Genomic DNA, 17,742 nt, shown 5'->3' on the forward strand with positions numbered 1-17,742 from the left:
TCCTTATGACTCAGCTGGCAAAACACAGGGCGGTTGCCTAAGTAGTATATGGAAGTCCACAGATAGGTAGTAAAGGGCCATTTCAAGGCCCAGCCAAGTCCCCCCAGGCTCGGGGTGCCATGCTGGTGCCAACTCTAAGCCCATCCATATGTCTTTAACTACTGCCTGCAAACTGGGGCAGGGTGGGGGGGAGGAGGGTGCTCTGTGCGACTCACAACTTCTCCAAGCTGTAAGAGGCAGAGATGGTGGGTGTCATTCTGGGACCAGATGTCAAGAATGTGTATCCACCATTGAGGAGACTACAGAAAATGAAGAAGATTTATTGTGACTTCAGCAGGACGCAACCTTTCAATGACAAGACTAGGGTATGATTTCCTCACCTAACCGGAGTACTGATGAGCACAGTTTTTGAAGTTAGAAGAAAGGGGAGGGGCTGGGGTGGAGCTCAGTAAGCCCTATCTCCTCAGCACCTCAACCGCAAACACATTTCTCCTCTTACAAACAGACCAGAGAGCCCGTTTTTATTGCAGGATGCAAGCTAGCTTTTGCTAGGGCCTGTCCTGGTCCCTGAACAGATCCTCTCAGGCTCTTGGGATGACCAGATAGCCCTTAGCCTGCCATGTGGTAAAAGAGAACAAACTGCCAAGGCAGGAGGCCGGTTCTGAGGGCTGTCTTCTGCACAGTGGAGAGGCCTGACAAGTCTGTGCCCAGGGAAAAGAACAGTCTCTTGGACGGCAGGCCCCATTGCGGGCACTCTGTGTCTCTCCCTGTGCAGTGCTGGACAAAGGCTAGCCACCCAGTTGGCTAAAAGCCAGGGCCCAGCTGTGGGGTTGGGGAGGCCCGAGCCAGTATCTGTCACACTCACCGAGAAGGGCAGTCTCTCCGGTTGCATGCGATGGGCTGCACGGCAGGGCGCACCTTCCCTGCACAGTGGCTGGGGTTGACCTCTGTGCTGTTCAGGAGACACCTCAGGCGGGGTTGCTGGACTCCCCTGTTACCGCAGGAGGCTGAGCAGGTTGCCAGTCTGTCCACAGACCACCAGTAATCTGTCACAGGAGGAGGATCAGAGGTGCAAAGAAGACTGCATTATTGCCCGTGCTCTGTGGCACAAGGAGTTGTTATGAATGAGACTCCGTCCATCAGTGGACTCCATTCCCAGCTCATGAAGGCAAGGGGCCTCAGCTCCAGGAGCCTCAGTTGGCTCATCCGTAAAGTGAGGATAAAGCCTTTACCTTGGGGAGTTATTGTGAGCACCAGATATAATGAAGGTAAAGGGCCTTGCCCAGCGCCTGGCACATGGCCGGTATTTAGAATCAGTGCCTCTAGTCCTTCATGTTGTTTTGTTTTAATATTTTTTCTGTTTTTTAAAATTTATTTTTGAGAGACAGACAGAGACAGCACGAGCAGGGGAGGGTCAGAGAGAGAGAGAGAGGGAGACACAGAATCTGAAGCAGGCTCCAGGCTCTGAGCTAGCTGTCAGCACAGAGTCCGACATGGGGCTCGAACCCACAAACCATGAGATCATGACCTGAGCGGAAGCTGGACGCTTAACCGACTGAGCCACCCAGGCACCCCTAGTCCTTCATGTTTTTAAACACACCTCTGAAATGCTTTTTCTTCCTAGTGGTTCACCAGAAAGTAGCTTTATTTTTCAACAAAGATATATAAAAATATCGGAAATACCTAACCAATCATATTTATATGTGTACATTTGAGTTGGACTTTGTAGATGTTACTAAAACACCGAAAAAACAGCCTTTCCTGAGAGTACTCATTGACATGAGACAATGATGTAAGGGAGAAATTCAGTTTCTTTGGATTTTCTATTTAGGGGTCTGGGACTCACTGGGAGGAAAGCTGTTTAAAATAACTGTGGGCTGGTAAAATGTGAGTGCTTATTTGCAAGGTCGTATATTACAGATCTTGCAGATAGGCACTGGCTTCTGGTTTTTAGCGGAGAATGGCTGGTTGGCAAGAAAATGGAACATTTACTTTCCTGTCTCGAGAGCCAAATGGCAGGGGAGGATGTTTAAGGCGGAAAATGCATTTGCTCAGAAAAATCTCGCTTCTCATGTGCTACATTGGCACAGAATTCTGTCCCTTCCCACAGAATACTCCATTTTAGAATGCATGCAATGGAATTCTGCTTTCCCTCAAAATAATCACACACAGGCCACAGGTTAAAGTAGCCTATGGAAAACATGAAAGCCTCACTTACTTTCTATTAAACATGGCCCACTTTGGGTTAATTTCTCACTGTTTTGGGCTCACTCACAACCCTTTCCTGGTGCAGCTAATGCCAAGCCCCTCCCAAGGGCTTTCTGACCCACTTGTGTTCCTGGAAGATTAATGCATGAGCCACATAGTCTGTTGTTGATGGGGCCACAAGAAAGGGTGCCTGCAAAACACAGCACGTGACTGCAGTTTAAGACTCATTAGGATGACAAGCAGGTACTGGCAGTGGCTTGAGTCTCCAGGAGAGGCAGCAAATAACAAGCAGTGTGGATCAAGAGGATATTTTTTGACCAAACCTACAGAGAAAACTTGCATTAGTTTAACAAAGTTACTTTGTACACATGCACGTGTGCTTGCATGCATGCATGCGTGTGTGTGTTTCTTATTCAACAAGCAAAAATGAAACTTTTTTTGACTTTGATATATTGTGGTGTTTCTTTGGTCCTGGGCAGCAGCAACACTGTGAAGCGGAAGGGCCCATTTATGAAAGCAGCACTGACTTTTCCAGATTCTGCTGGGACAGAGTCTGGCGGCTCTTCTGAAGGACCATATATTGTACGAAAACATGATTCAACTTTGACTTTCATGCTCTAGGAACCAATGGAGATCAGAAATCATTTAGTTCTGTTAGAGAATTAGATTCTCAGGTCAACTTTCTTACTCAAGGAACAAGCCTGGCACCCAAAGCCTAACGCGTTCCTTACCTTGAATCACCAAAGAAGCCTTTTGCACAAGCATTCCTGCCTCATTCTGTGCAAGGCAGCTGAATTCTCCTTGAGACCCGCCACTAAGATTTGCAACCTGGAGAATCTGTCCAGCTGCCAAGATATGATGTGTCAGTCCTGGGACAGTGGCAATTGGCTGCTCATCATGGAACCAGGTGATATTAGGGGTAGGGTGACCTCTGATGGGACAGCCTAGAAGGAGAGGAGGAGAGAGAGAAACCATTAATAAGCAAAAAGGGACCTATTCCTGACATGTTCTTTTAGTGTCTCTGTGGCTCTAGAGGCCATACATAGAGGGTGGCCACGTTACCAGTGGCATTTTTCTTTTGCTTGCTCTTTCCAAGCAAATAGATACTTTTATTCTCTGGAATTCTGGGAAGGGGACTATTATTCATCCAATTACGTAAAAATTCTCCAAGAACACACAGTACCTGTTTCTATGTCCTTGTAACTAACCTTTTAAAAATGTAGCAATTAATATTCACTCCTTGAACATTTTTTCAAGTTAATTAGTTTCTACACTGATTTTGTACTGGAAGAAATCACTTCTTCAAATGTAGTGAGTTGGAAAAAATGCTATATTGTAATAGTTAATAACTTAATTGGTAAAAGTCTAATATCAGTCATAATTTTACTGTTTATATGATTTTTCAAGGCAAAAATTTTCAAGAGAGTCTAGGAAAGCAATTGTAAACACCTATTTCATTTTTCTATCAGTCAAGAACCCCGGCCTTCTAACAACTTTTGCCAAGCCGGCATTTGGATATGTACAATTATCTATATAGTCATTAAACATACTTTGATACATTAAAATTCTAAAATATTAAGCTTAGACATTATATCTACTCAAGCTTTTGTAGCATTGAATTATTAAAGCAAACTGATTGCTACTGTGAGAAAAAAACTGATTTTCTTCCAATTCAGAGTACTCGCTGAATTTGCTGTTGTGTCCTCAACAACTTAGCTTCCCTAGACAATTTATTTAGAAGTTCCAAACACATGGTAAACCATTCAAAATTAAAGATACCGGTGGTTTCCTCTCAATTTAGTTAAAGAAATAATGATTTTGTGTCTACTGTTCTGGGGATAGATAGGACAGTGATGATTATCCTCCCTCTTGCAAGATGATCCTGCTGGAATTGGATAAAAAACAAAGCGCACTAAGAAAACCGAGATGTAAGGCAGAAAATGATGTGATCCGTGAGACAGGAGAATGGCCACCTGCATGGCTGTGTGTACCTATGGACCTGTAAGAGAAGGAATTTTACAATGTTGTCTTGTTTTCTATTCTGGGGTCAACACTATTAGAATTTGTATAGGATGCAGAAGGTCCTTAGAGATTATCCAGTTTACACGCCAGAGGAGGAAACTGAGACCCGGAGATGTTAATATACTTTCCCAAGATTAAGTGGGGGGCTTTCTTATTTCTTGCCCTGTGTTCTTTCCTTTATATCTGCTACTTGTGCCACTGCACACCAGCAACTTACTTAAGCACCCTGTTATCGCCTTCCTTTGTCTGCTCATTCCTTTTGTCCCCGAGTGCCCTAACTTCTTATTAATTAATTACCTTTTCATAGTAACTGTTTGGTTAAAGGGCTTGGGTCAGACTATTTTGAAAAGGGCCCTGGAAAAATAATCCTAAAATTGACTGTATGAAGTTCAGTATGGGATATCACTGTCACAGATCCCAGTTCTTCATTCCTTCCTGTATTGACTCACTTTGCCGTGTAACTTTGCAGTGGCCTTCCACGATCAGTGGGCTGTACTTCCCCACCTCCTGATTTTGGGTTTGGCTATGTGACTACTTTGGCTAATAAAATGAGTCAGATGTTACACTAACAATGAACAATGTGAAAGAGAGATTAAGAAAACAATTCTATTTATAATATCAAAAAGAATAAAATATTTAAGGATAAATTGAACCAACAAAATGAAAAACATGTACACTGAAAATAAGAAAGTGTTGCTAAAAAATTAAAACATAAATGGGAAGCTATGCTCATGGAATATTGTGAAGGTGTCAATAACTGCAAGTGAACTATAGATTCGGTACCATCCCTGTCAACATCTCAATGACTTTTTATTCTTTTTTTGCACAGATATAAAAATCCATCCTAGAGTTTATATGGAATCACAACAGATCCTGAATAGCCAAAACAATTCTTGAAAAAGAACAAACTTGGGGGTTTCACACTTCTTGATTTCAAAACTTAGTACAAAGTTACAGTAATTGCAATGGTATAGTACTGGTAAAAAAAGACAAAATAGAGAGTCCTAAAATAAACTCTTGCTTATATGGTCAAATGATTTACAACATGGATGCCAGGACCATTTATTTCATGGTGCTGGGAAAACTAGATATCCATAATCAAAAAAATGAAGTTGTATCCTTACCTTACACCATATAAAAAGTTAACTTAAATATTAACTTAAAGTATAAAACTATTAAAAGAAGCCTCATGATATTATATTTGGCAATGATTTCTTGGATATGATACTAAAAGCACAGTCAACAAAAGAAAAAATAAATGGGACATTATCAAAATTGGAAGCTTTTTGAGTCAAAGGACACTTTTATCAGGCTGAATGGGCCACTCACAGAATGGGAGAAAATATTAGAAAATCATAGATTTGATAAGGGATTGATGTCCAGCATATATAAAGAATTCCTATAACTCACAGCCAATATAAATAGCCAAACTAAAAAAACATATGGGCAAAGACTTAAGTGGACATTTCTCCAAAGATATAAAAATGGCCAATAAGCACATAGACAGATGCTCAACATCACGAATTGTTATAGAATTGCAACTCAACATCACAATGAGCTACACATCATATCTAATAGAATCTTATTACTACTAAAAAAAAACCAAGAAAAAACAAAAATAACCAGTGTTGCTAAAGATGTGGGGAAAGCAGAATCCTTGTGTATTGCTGGTGGGAATGTAAAATGATGCATCCACTGTGGGAAATCGTATGGAGGTTCCTAAAAAGTTAAATGTAGAATTATGATATTATCCAGCAATTCCACTTCTGGATATGTATAACCAAAGGAATTAAAAGCTGGGACTTGAATAGCTATTTGTACACTGATATTCATAGCAGCATTATTCACAATAGCCAAAAGGTGAAAACAACACAAATGTCCATCATTGGAGGAGTAGATGAACAAAGTGAGATATGTATGCATGATGGAATATTATTCACCCTTAAAAAGGAACGACACTCTGACATGTGTGACAACCTGGATGCACCCTGAACACATTAAGTGAAAGAAGCCAGACACAAAAGGACAAATATTGTATGATTCGACTTATGTGAGACACCTAATATAGTCAAATTCATAGAAGCAGGAATGAGAATAGTGATTGCCTGGGGCCAGAGGAAGGGGAGCATGGGGAATTGTTTTTTAATGGGTACAGAGTTTCAGTTTGAGATGATGAAAAAGTTCTGAGGATGGAAAGCATGATGGTTGCACAATGATGTGAATGTAATTAATGCCACTGAACACTTAAGAATGTTTAAAATAGTAAATTTTATGTTATGAGTATTTTACCACAATAAAGGAAATGAGGCAGATGTGCTGGTATACCAATTCCAAACCTAAAGCTCAAGAGACTGTATTTTTGCTTGTGCTCGTGTGCCTTTGCTATCACCAGTAGAAGAACATGCCTGGACTGGCCCAATGCTCCCAGGAGGAGGTTGAGAAAAATGTGGAGAACAGCCAAGTCACTCCAACCAAAGTCAGTTGAGTTCAGCTGAACTAAATAAGATCGGTAAAAATAAATGATTGCTATTTTAAGCCATTGAATTTTATTATTATTATTATTATTATTATTATTATTATTATTATTATTTTTAATGTGGTAATAGCTAACTGATACACTTAGGGAGAAGGGAGTTACAAATTTCTCCTAGGTCTATGGATCCAAGGCTTGGGACCGGGCAACATTTCTGTGTGTGTGCTGATCACCTGTGTCTTCTTATTGAGATCCTTAGGAAGAGCAGGTTCCTTGCATGCTCCTGGTGGCACCTAGGCATCTAATATGTTGTGAAGTCCATGGTACTGTTACTCCTGTTACAAGATGGAGGTAAAAATGGCCTTGGGGAGAGGTGTGCAGAAATCAGTCTACTGGGGACCCCACCCCCACCCTGGGAACAGCAGTACTGAATTCCCTTCAGTCTCAATCATAGTCTGGAGTTAGATGCTGGTTTCATTTTCTTTTCTTTTTTTTTTTTTTTTTATAATAGTTTATTGTCAAATTAGTTTCCATATAACACCCAGTGCTTCTCCCCACAAGTGCCCCCCACCATGGGGAGAGGAAGGGGGAAAGAGAGTGGGGAAGAGTGAGGGACACAGATCAAGGGAGACTACTGAATACTGGAGACGAACCATGGACTGATTTCATTTTCTAATAAAAGGCAGGAATACTGTACATTTATTTAGGCAAATAGCATGATTTAAAAAGTGAGGCCTGAAACCAGTATAATTTTTCAGACTTGCTTAAACAGGCCAATATATGTCTCAATCACATCTGATTTGAAGGGGGGAAAAAAAGGTGTCATACATGGTTAAGAACCAGCGTTCCAGGAATCATTATGTTTGGTCAGTGGGGACAGAGCCCTGGTGAGGCTGACTATATTCTATGTTGATAAATAAGAACTTTGCTATTCCCAAGGAAACATGAGATATTTGGCAAGGAAATCTCTCATATTTAGCCTAATCTCCATTTTTCCAACTCCATTAGGATTGATTTTCTGAGAGTTTTTAAGTAGAAAAAGGAGCAGTAGCAGCCTCAGGCTGTTTTCCATGGCTGATGAAGTTACTTATCTGGGAGCCAGGAATCCTAGTCAGCTAAATAGGAGGTTCATTTGCATAACAATTTACATTTATACTCCTCCCTCCTTCTTGGAATTAGGGGCCACAGCGAGCAGCCAGGACATCTCTCTAGGCCCACCTGGGTCTGGAGTCTTGGAGAGGCTCCCAGGGCGTCCAGCCTAGTGCTCCCAGTGTGGATGAGATGGGGCAGAATTCCTTCTAAGGGCAGGCATGAGGGCTGCCATGACCTGAAGTTCTTAAAACTTGAGAAAGACCCAGGAGTACCAGCAACTGAGACAGATGTGTGGAGCAGCTGGCTTCCTAGTAATGCCCCTCATTTTGAAACCTATCAGGATAAAAATCTGTTTTGTAGAAAGTTTTAAAAAGAAAAGTCATTTTGTCACTTTCACATGCACTGACACAGATTCATGACTCTCATAGAGAAGTCTAGATTTCGATAGGGTTCTCTGGTTTTATTTTTCTAATCTGTAAATGAGAGTTTTGACGTAGTCAATGGTTTTATAATGGATAGTTCCCTGGGGCTACAGAGGCACCTGGGGAGGGGCCTTTGAGAGGAAGTCAGCATAAGGTGGGGCTCTGGGGATTCTATTTCCATTTCAATAATAAAAGAATATGTTGGGCTTCTGCATAAGTGTCCACTGTTGACAACCACTGAATTAGATGATCTTTAATGTCCTTTTAACATCATTTCAAACTCATTATCCTCACTCTGTTCTTCCTGTTCCCCAATAGCTGAGTGCCAAGGATAAAATAGATCTATTCAATCTATATTGCTTAGATCAATGTCTAGTGATACTGAGCTATGGAAATGAAAAGCTCATGGAAGAGATGTTACACATGAAGGTAAAACCGAGGGGTGCCTGGGTGGCTTAGTTGGTTAAGCATCTGATTCTTGATCTTGGCTCAGGTCATTAACTCATGGTTTGTGGGCCTGAGCCCTGAGTCAGGCTCTGCACTGATGGTGTGGAACATGCTTGGGATTCTGTCTCTCTCTTTCTCTGCCCCTCCCCCTCCCCTCCCCCTCCCCCTCCTCCTCCTCTTCTTCTTCTTCTTCTTTTCTTCTTCTTCTTCTTCTTCTTCTTCTTCTTCTTCTTCTTCTTCTTTTCTCTCTCTCTCTCTCTCTCTCTCTCTCTCTCTCAATAAACAAACAAACAAACAAAAAGGATTAAAGTAAGTTGAGACCAGAGACAGAGTGGGAAGTGAAGGGCAGCTTAAAAGAAGCAGTGTGAGCAAAGGGGCAAAGATGAGAAAACTTGTGCTTGTGGTGTGGCTAGAAGAAATGACTAGTTGACTTGGCTGGAACATATAAAACATAAGTGAGGTTGGCATGGTATGTGGGAGTTGCACTGGGGAGGATATTTGACAGTCAGGATCTAGTCTTTTGGGAGTCCCTGTAGGTTTCTAAAGAGGGAGTGATATTTGGCATTAGAAAGACTTTAAAGGTAGTTCTTTGCAAGATGCAGTGGCTTGAGGGAAAGGAGAGTTGGGGCTATCAGTTTAGATGTGGAAAGAAATGAAACATATTTGCAAAGAATATAACAGAATGTGAGAAGAGGGATAGAGGCAAAGAGGAAAAGCTACTAAGATTGGAACACTTGTGAGACTATTAACAGAAATAGTAAGTCAGGAAGAGAAGCTATTGCTTATCTCCACCCCTAGAGATGGATGAGTTTAGTTTTAAGCATTTAAACATTGTAATGGAACCACAGTATAGAAAAATCCATCAAGATGATACAGCCAAAAATGGAAGTCCAATATTTGCTAGAGACAAATTTTAGAACCATTTTCATAAATGTGTGTGGATGAAGTCTTCAATAAAAAGAGATTAAGCCTCAGGACAAAACAGTGGGAGAATTCTAGCACTCAGTGATTGATGACTAAAGAGGGGGTATTAAAGAAGTCTAAGAAGAAATGGTGTGAGAGAGGACAAAAATTGAGACTGTGATATCATGGAAATCCAGAGTAGAGAGAGATTAAAGACACTAGTTGTCAGAAAATAAGTGATTAATAAGAATTTGTGTAATGAATGAATGGTTTCATTTGTTTACAAAAATAACTGAGAAAAAATTTTCCCCATAGTTGCCCCACCCCCTGCTCAGGCAGTATGTAAATGTATTCTAACTCATGTTTGGATGATCAAAATTTCCAAGTTAATAGAATCAGAAATAAAAATGTATGATCAAAAAAATTAATGCTATGCATGCCCATTTATTGAATTTAAGAGAAAATTTACCTCTGCTTCTTCAATATTTAGAAGGGGATGAACATCTGGGTTATTAAGAACATGAAAAATTAAAGATGATAAATAGGAATGTTTCAAATGTAGCAAAAGAAGAACAGAGTAGGTCTCAGCCAGAAAACTCTTAAAAGAACTTTCTAGCTGGGGAGTCTAGCTTCCAGTAATGGTAAATAAGTTGGTTGGACTAACCTTTCTGCAAATAGCAATCATAAACTCTAAACAACAACCATAACAACCCCCATTAAACAACTCTTTGAAAACAATGAAGAGTAACCAAAAGCAGTGACAGGAACAGGAGGGGAATCTATCCTAGAAATTCAAGAATTGCAACAACGGTGGTTTGCCAGCTTGTAGCTTGCTACCTGAGGAAATTCCTCTAAGCCCATGTGGCTTGCAGAGGTGGCTTGGGATGTCAGAGGCCAGAGTCTGGGGGTTGTTAGAAGAGCTGAAAAGTTAAGGGGCAAAATCCTGGAAGAGTCAGAGTGGGGAGAAACCTCAAAATCTGCATAAATTCTGTCCAGATTCTTAGTAGACAAACCCCAGGGGACCCAGCAAAAGAACCACAGCTAGAAGGTAAAAGAACAGAGTAGAAAATTCACTTAGCGTTCACTGCAGGGAAGATAGAGGTTGGAATTTGAGTCTAACAAAGTTAACTGTCCACCATAACAAGAATAAACACTCTTCTGGGGAACATAGCAGAATCCAGAGTCTCTACAACATACCATTTATAATGTTCTGTATACAATAAAAACTATTAGACAAGAAGAAATGTGACCCATACTCAAACATGAATTTCTCTCAGGATTGCATGAATTCTGAGATGCAGAAGTTTCAATGAGTGGACAATAATTTTAAGCAACTATTATAAATGTTAAAAGACTTAAAGGAAAATGCACTTATAATAAATGAATAAAGTATCTCAGTGAAGAAGTAGAAACTATAAAGAAAAATTCCAGAGCTGAAATGTACAAAAAATAAAACAAAAAAATTCATCAGATGCACTTAATAGAAAACTGGAGGCGGTTTGAGTCAGGAAACTTAAAGACTTAAGGGGTGTCTTAGTTTCCTAAGGTTGCTATAACAAAGCACAGACTGGGTGACTTAAAAAATGGAAATTTATTGTCTCACAGTTTTGGAGGCTAGAAGTCTGAGATCAAAGTGTTGGCAGTGTTAGTATCTTCTGAGGGCCATTTTACCCCTCTTTTCTAGCTTATTTTGGTTTGCTGGCAGTCTTTGGTATTCTTTGGCTGATAGATGTACCACTCCAGTCTCTGCTTTTATGTTCACATGGAGTTCTCTCTAGAGTGTCTCTGTCTAAACTTTCCCTTTTTTAAGTCATATTGGATTAGAACCCACTATAATGACCTCATCTTAACTTCATCATCTTCCAAGACCTAATTTTTGAATAAGGTCACATTTACAGGCTTACAGGTACAGAGGGTTTGGAATTTCAGTATATTTTGGGGGGGGACATCATTCAAACCCTAACAGAGGACTATCCCAAGCAGAGCACAGCAGACTGAATTAATTGATGAGATAAGGAATAGAGTTCAAAAAGGCTCAGGCAGCTAGCTGTTGTTGAGAATTTTGGAGATAAGAGTGCTACATAGAAAAAAGGGGGCACCTGGGTGGCTCAGTCAGTTAAGATGCTGACTTCAGCTCAGATCATGATCTGAGTTAGAACCCCGCTTCAGGCTCTGAAATGACAGCTCAGAGCCTGGAGCCTGGAGCCTGCTTTGGATTCTGTGTCTCTCTCCTCTCTCTGCCCTGCCCTGCTCACGCTCTCTCTCTCTTTAAGTAGTTTATTGTCAAATTAGTTTCCATACAACACCCAGTGCTCTTCCCCACAAGTGCCCTCCTCCATCACCTCCACCTCTTTCCCCCCTCCCCCTTCAGCCCCCAGTTCGTTTTAAGTATTCAATAGTCTCTCAACTTTTGCGTCCCTCTCTCTCCCCAACTCTCTTTCCCTCTTCCCCTCCCCCTGGTTCTCCATTAGGTTTCTCCTGTTCTCCTGTTAGACCTATGAGTGCAAACATATGGTATCGGTCTTTCTCTGCCTGACTTATTTCGCTTAGCATGACACCCTCCAGGTCCATCCACTTTCCTACAAATGGCCAGATTTCATTCTCTCTCATTGCCATGTAATACTCCATTGTATATATGTTCCACATCTTCTTGATCCACTCATCAGGTGATGGACATTTAGGCTCTTTCCATGTTTTGGCTATTGTTGACAGTGCTGCTATGAACATTGGGGTACATGTGCTCCTATGCATCAGCACTTCTATATCCCTTGGGTAAATCCCTACCAGTGCTATTGCTGGGTCATAAAGGAGTTCTATGGATAGTTTTTTGAGGAACCTCCACACTGTTTTCCAGAGTGGCTGCACCAGTTTACATTCCCACCAACAGTGTAGGAGGGTGCCCGTCTCTCCACACCCTCGCCAGCATCTATAGTCTCTTGATTGTTCATTTTAGCCACTCTGACTGGTGTGAGGTAGTGTCTCAGTGTGGTTTTGATTTGTGTCTCCCTGATGATGAGTGAGGTTGAGCATTATTTCATGTGCCTGTAGGCCATCTGGTCTGTCTCTCAAAAATAAATAAATGTTAAAAAAATTTTTAAAAAGAGAATAAAAGCTCCAGAAATCTGCATAAATTCATCCTGACAATTTGCTCAATTAAAGATACAATGCATAACTCTGTAAGACTGAACAAACGCCAGCTAAGGAGCTGTGAGTCTAATAGTTCCCAAAGGTCAAATAGGGTTGGAAGACCTTGAAATTCTGACCAGCCAGATTGGAAGATCCTTGATGATCATCTGTGGTATTCACCAGAGATCCTAGGAGGACCCTAAATTAAGGACTACCCTAGAGGTGCCCTAATCTTGCTTAAATTAAAAAAAAGTCAAAAAGATAAAATTAAACATTGAATAACTTAACTGCTTAACAGAAGAAATCCAACAGTCTCTAGAAGACAATAAAATCCAGATACTTATTTACACAAAATTTACACCATCCGGCACCCTATCAAATGTTAATTGATAAGTCTAGAAGCAAGACAATGTGATCCATAACCAAGACAAATTCAGTCCATGGAAACACATCTAGAAGTTACAGGGATTATAGAATTACTAGACCAGGATATTAAAATAGAATGTTAAAAATATGTTAGGTATTTAAAAGAAAACATGCAGATAAGAAGAAAACAGAAGGCATAAAAAGAATCAAATGAACTTCTTGAAATGAAACATACATCTTATGAAATGAAAAATTCAATAGTATTTAAATACTAGAGAAAAAATGTGTGAAATTGAAGATGTAGGAATAGATAATAAAGCAAAGAGAGAAAACTAAAAAAATCAAGTGGTCAAACATATATTAGACAGGGATATAGTTAGACATGTGTACCTGTCAAAAATATAAATGTCAAAAATGTACAGTTAAGATTTGAACATTTTAATGTATGTATATTTCACTTAGAAAATAATTGGGGAGGGGGTGGGCATAGGCAGAAGCACAAGTGAAATAGAAATGGTAGCATGTTTATTGAAACTGGGTGATAAGTGTTTTTATTTACTTTGCATATATGCAAAATTATTCATAATAAGAAGGAAAGAAACCATATTTCTGTTGTCTAAATCATGGATCATGAGCAACTCAGTGTCTAAAGAGTTGCTTTTCACATACTCTGCTCATTCTATGCTTTTTCTATAAGGATTTAACACATTAAAAAATGTTGCCTTTTCTAGCCTGCTATTTTCAGATATTTCCTCAAATGTTCTACTTTCAAATATTTCCTCAAACGCTTTGTAATCTGCCCAATTTACAAATTCCTGCTCATAGGATCACCTTCGTTTCTTTAGCCCCATTGAAGTCAGAGATCACTTTCATTTGTGATTCCATCAACTTTAGTTTGGTTGCTGTGTGTGGGAGAAACTGCTACTGATCCTATCCTACTTGTCCTCTCCTTGGAGTAAAAGAACCCCTGAATTTTAGTTAGGTAGATAGCTGCCTGGAATGGAGACATTTCCCATCCCCCTTCGCAAGAAGGTATAGGACATATGATTACCTTCAGTGAAATGAGAGGGAAATTGATGTGTACGCTGCCTGGGACACGTCTTTAAAAGAAAAGGACTTGCTCTTGTTCCCCCTCCATGTTCTATCCTCCATGTACGTGGAGTGAAGCATCTTGAATGTCAGAGTCATAGGAATTAAAACATTTTTTTTTGTTTGTGTCCCCAGATGACATGGTAGGTTGTCAGACCATCCTTGGAATGTCTTCCTCCGGACTGCCATGTGAGACACAAATACACTCCTGTCCTGTTGACTGTGATTTTTGCTCTTTGTTAGAGGTTTTTGAATGAATATCCTAACTATCACAACTGTAAATATTCTTTCCTTACAGGGCTGGTGTCCCGCAATATAGGTTATTGCATTTTCCTTCACATCTGTACAGTGATCAGAGAGGATGTACTTCTAGTAAGTGTGACTACTCAGCTTGGATTGAAAATGCTATTGGGGAAGTCTGATTTCCATGGTAAAAGGAAAGGAAAGACCAAAATAAACTAATTATAACTAAAGCAAATGAACAAAATTGCCGGCCACCTGCCTTTTCCATCACTAATCTTTCAATGCTTTTTCTGAGTCTCTTTAAAAACTTACTTTGTATCCCAAAGTGGAATTCTCCTCGGCATACGTGTGGTGCAGGCCTCTGTGCTTTTCTGTACGTATTTATGTGCACGTCTTTATGTGTACACAGTGGTCTCTGAGGTTTGCCCACCGCAATAATCAAAATACGAATTCTAACATGAATTCCCACAGTGTATGTTCCCAGTGAATAATTATCCATGTTTCACTGCTAATGAGAAAACCTGGCTTGTAACAGGGGTTCTTTTCTGTCACGGGTATTTCTCATTTGTTAAAGTAAAAGAGGTATCAATCATTTGTTGAAGGTGAGCGATCTCTCTGTGTGCCGTTTACAAGGACACCAAAATCATGGGCTAACGTGTTCCACACCTCCAGAGAGACCACGTGATGAACCACTCCCCCGTCCCCTCTACTTCAGTGAGGATGTTAACAGTGTTTCATGCAGGGGCTAGCATCTCCTTTTCTGTTTCCCTCCCGGCTACATGAATGTGGACCATTTCTATCCTCCCGACTTCAACGCCTACGCCAGGAAACAGTCAATCAGCAGGAATGACGGTGCTCTCTTTCCTCAAACCTCGGTTATTACAGGTCTTGAGTTGGTTGGGTGTCTGAGGAGGAAGTAGTGCTTGGGAAGGCTGCCCTAGCTAATGAGAGTTCTGGCAGCCGAAAGCCTCTCTCTATCAATCCTTTTTAACCAGTGAAAGAAAATATTGCCTTTAGGCCTCCATTCCTAGGTCTACTGTGGCTCTAAATTGAGCCAAAGCCAGGTATGATTCATACATGTGTGAGGGTTTTTCCTCCTAGTTTCACCTACTATTTTTTTAAAATACATTAACTGGAGAGTGATAAAAGTTTAGAATGAGGGAGATGTGCACAGTAAGAAAATCAAATTAAATATGAAATTTCATCCTCTGGGGGTCCGTGTGGCTGTAACCTGCCACTAGTTGACATCCCTGATTAAGTCAAATTGACCTCACTGACTTTCTTCATCTTTGTCTATTTCACATTGGTTTTACAACGAAGGTAGCTTCACTCAGGGAAACAGGCTGATTCAAGAGAGGAGGGAAATGTGGGGGAAGAAAACTGGGAGGCCTGGTGTCCCTGGTTTCCACTTCTTTGCACCCTTTGGAAGATTCTGGTTTACCTTAAAGATGAGGAGATAGGACTGCCTTTGAGGCACCTGTCTAGAAAGAAGCTTTGAACTCATGATGGTCATTTTCTCCTGGGTATTTTTGTTGAAATGAAGGGCTGAAAATCAGTAGGATTTCTGGTCTGTAGAGAGAGAGGCAAGCAGCTTGATTTATGAGCTTCCTTGTAGGACAGATGAAGCCAACTTGGGCATTTATCACCTGAGGGAGAGACATATCCAGAGTTGAATTCCATGAGCTCTTAGCCTTCATGAGAAGAAGGCAAGACTTCAGGGTGTATATTCTCCTGTCTCTCCTCCCTTTCCAGCCAAATAGCTCAGAAAAAGGCACCTGAGCTTGATAAACTGATTGTACAGAGGAAAAATAAATGTAAATAGACTGAAAGAGGCCCAGAAGGAAGAATGGTTTGAAAATGGGAGACATAGTCTAAAAGAGGAGGAGACAAAAGTAGTGCTCTGGAGGTTTCACTGATTTCACTGCTATCTAAAGGCAAAGAGGGGTGGCTGGGTGGCTCAGTTGGTTAAGTGTCCGACTTTGACTCAGGTCATGATCTTACGGTTTGTGAGTTCAAGCCCTGTATCAGGCTCTGTCCTTACAGCTCAGAGCCTGGAGCTTTCTTTGGATTCTGTGTCTCCTTCTCTCTGCCTCTTCCCCACTCGTACTCTGTCTCTCTCAAAAATAAATAAAACATTAAAAAAATAAAAAAATAAAGGCAAAGAAAGCTATGACAGATTAGGATGTGCCGTGTAAAAATATTAAAGATGTGGCATTATTACTGCATGAGCTGGCTCTGGGCCTGTCAGCATTTCCATTATAATCCTGTATTTTTCACGGGGTTAAAACTCCCTATAAAAATGATGTGTGCTGGGATGAAACTTGGCACTCGGTGGAGTCAGTCTGGGAGTCCTTTCCTTAATTTTCAATTACGGAATATATTTTAATAAAAATAAGGAATATATTTTAATTTAAAAATTCCAGTTTTACAAAACTGGAAAATGCTCAGCCATTTCAATTTATGGGGGCAGGGGGTGCCTGGGTGGCTCAGTTGGTTAAGCATCTGACTTTGGCTCAGGTCATGATCTCATGGTTTGTGAGTTTGAGCCCTGCATTGGGCGCTATGCTAACAGCTCAGAATCTGAAGCCAGCTTCAGTTTCTGTAGCTCCCCCCACTACCCCTTCCCCCTTATGCTCTGTCTCCCTCTGTCTCTCAAAAATAAATAAATGTAAAAAAAAAAAAGTTTAAATTTATGGAGGGATCTCCAAGCTGCACATGGTATATGGGGCATGCTGTCCTCGCTCGAAGGCTGTGGGGTGACGGACGAGAGCAGAGAAGCTGCCTCACTGCATTTTCTGGCTGCTCCTTTCAGGTCTGGTGTCCTCTGGTCTCTAAGGCAGCACAGAATGGGTGGGAACTGGCACTAGGCAGCAGGCTGAGAGACATGATTAATTCATAGCGGAAAAAACTCAGTTCCTTACTCCCCATTTGTCAGCTGGACCCCAGAGGCTGTGGGAGAAGACACACAACTTTAATTTTCACTCCGATTTTTGGGACCTCCCAATAAGCTGGTCGAATATGCAGGCCAAGACTCTTCCCATGCACAGGGGCCCAAAGAAAATGAACTTTAAAACATTCCTGGAAAAAAATGAACTCCATGAGCCCATTTTCCATTCCCCAAATGTCTTTTTACCCGAGGGCAGGCTTTGGGTTTCCACTGGCAGGGGGTATGCTAATGTCTCCATGCTCCTGGGCATCTGGTACAAGAACTTGATATATTTCTCAGCATGAAAAGTAGCTCCATCCAGATTTATGACTTGATTAAAGCCCTGCCTTCTCCAAAATGGTTTGGTTATTGCTTGGCTACTGCCCTTATCCAGTACCTTAGGAGCTGATTATTCTCTTACAGGT

At 40.9% G+C, this 17,742-nt stretch overlaps 1 protein-coding gene across 1 annotated transcript in view; it reads right to left on the reverse strand.

Annotated features, from left to right (window-relative positions):
• Window positions 1-17,742, reverse strand: part of ADAMTSL1 (ADAMTS like 1) — an 877,850-nt gene that overhangs the window by 29,219 nt on the left and 830,889 nt on the right. Inside the window, exons 24-25 of the mRNA XM_029920116.1 lie at window positions 2,940-3,152; window positions 866-1,046 (exon numbers count right to left, since the gene is read on the reverse strand). Coding sequence (XP_029775976.1) covers window positions 866-1,046; window positions 2,940-3,152 — 394 coding nt within the window. The remainder of the gene's footprint in view (window positions 1-865; window positions 1,047-2,939; window positions 3,153-17,742) is intronic.

The sequence above is a fragment of the Suricata suricatta genome, chromosome 13 (genome assembly GCF_006229205.1).
Source record: "Suricata suricatta isolate VVHF042 chromosome 13, meerkat_22Aug2017_6uvM2_HiC, whole genome shotgun sequence".
Lineage (NCBI taxonomy): Eukaryota > Metazoa > Chordata > Mammalia > Carnivora > Herpestidae > Suricata > Suricata suricatta.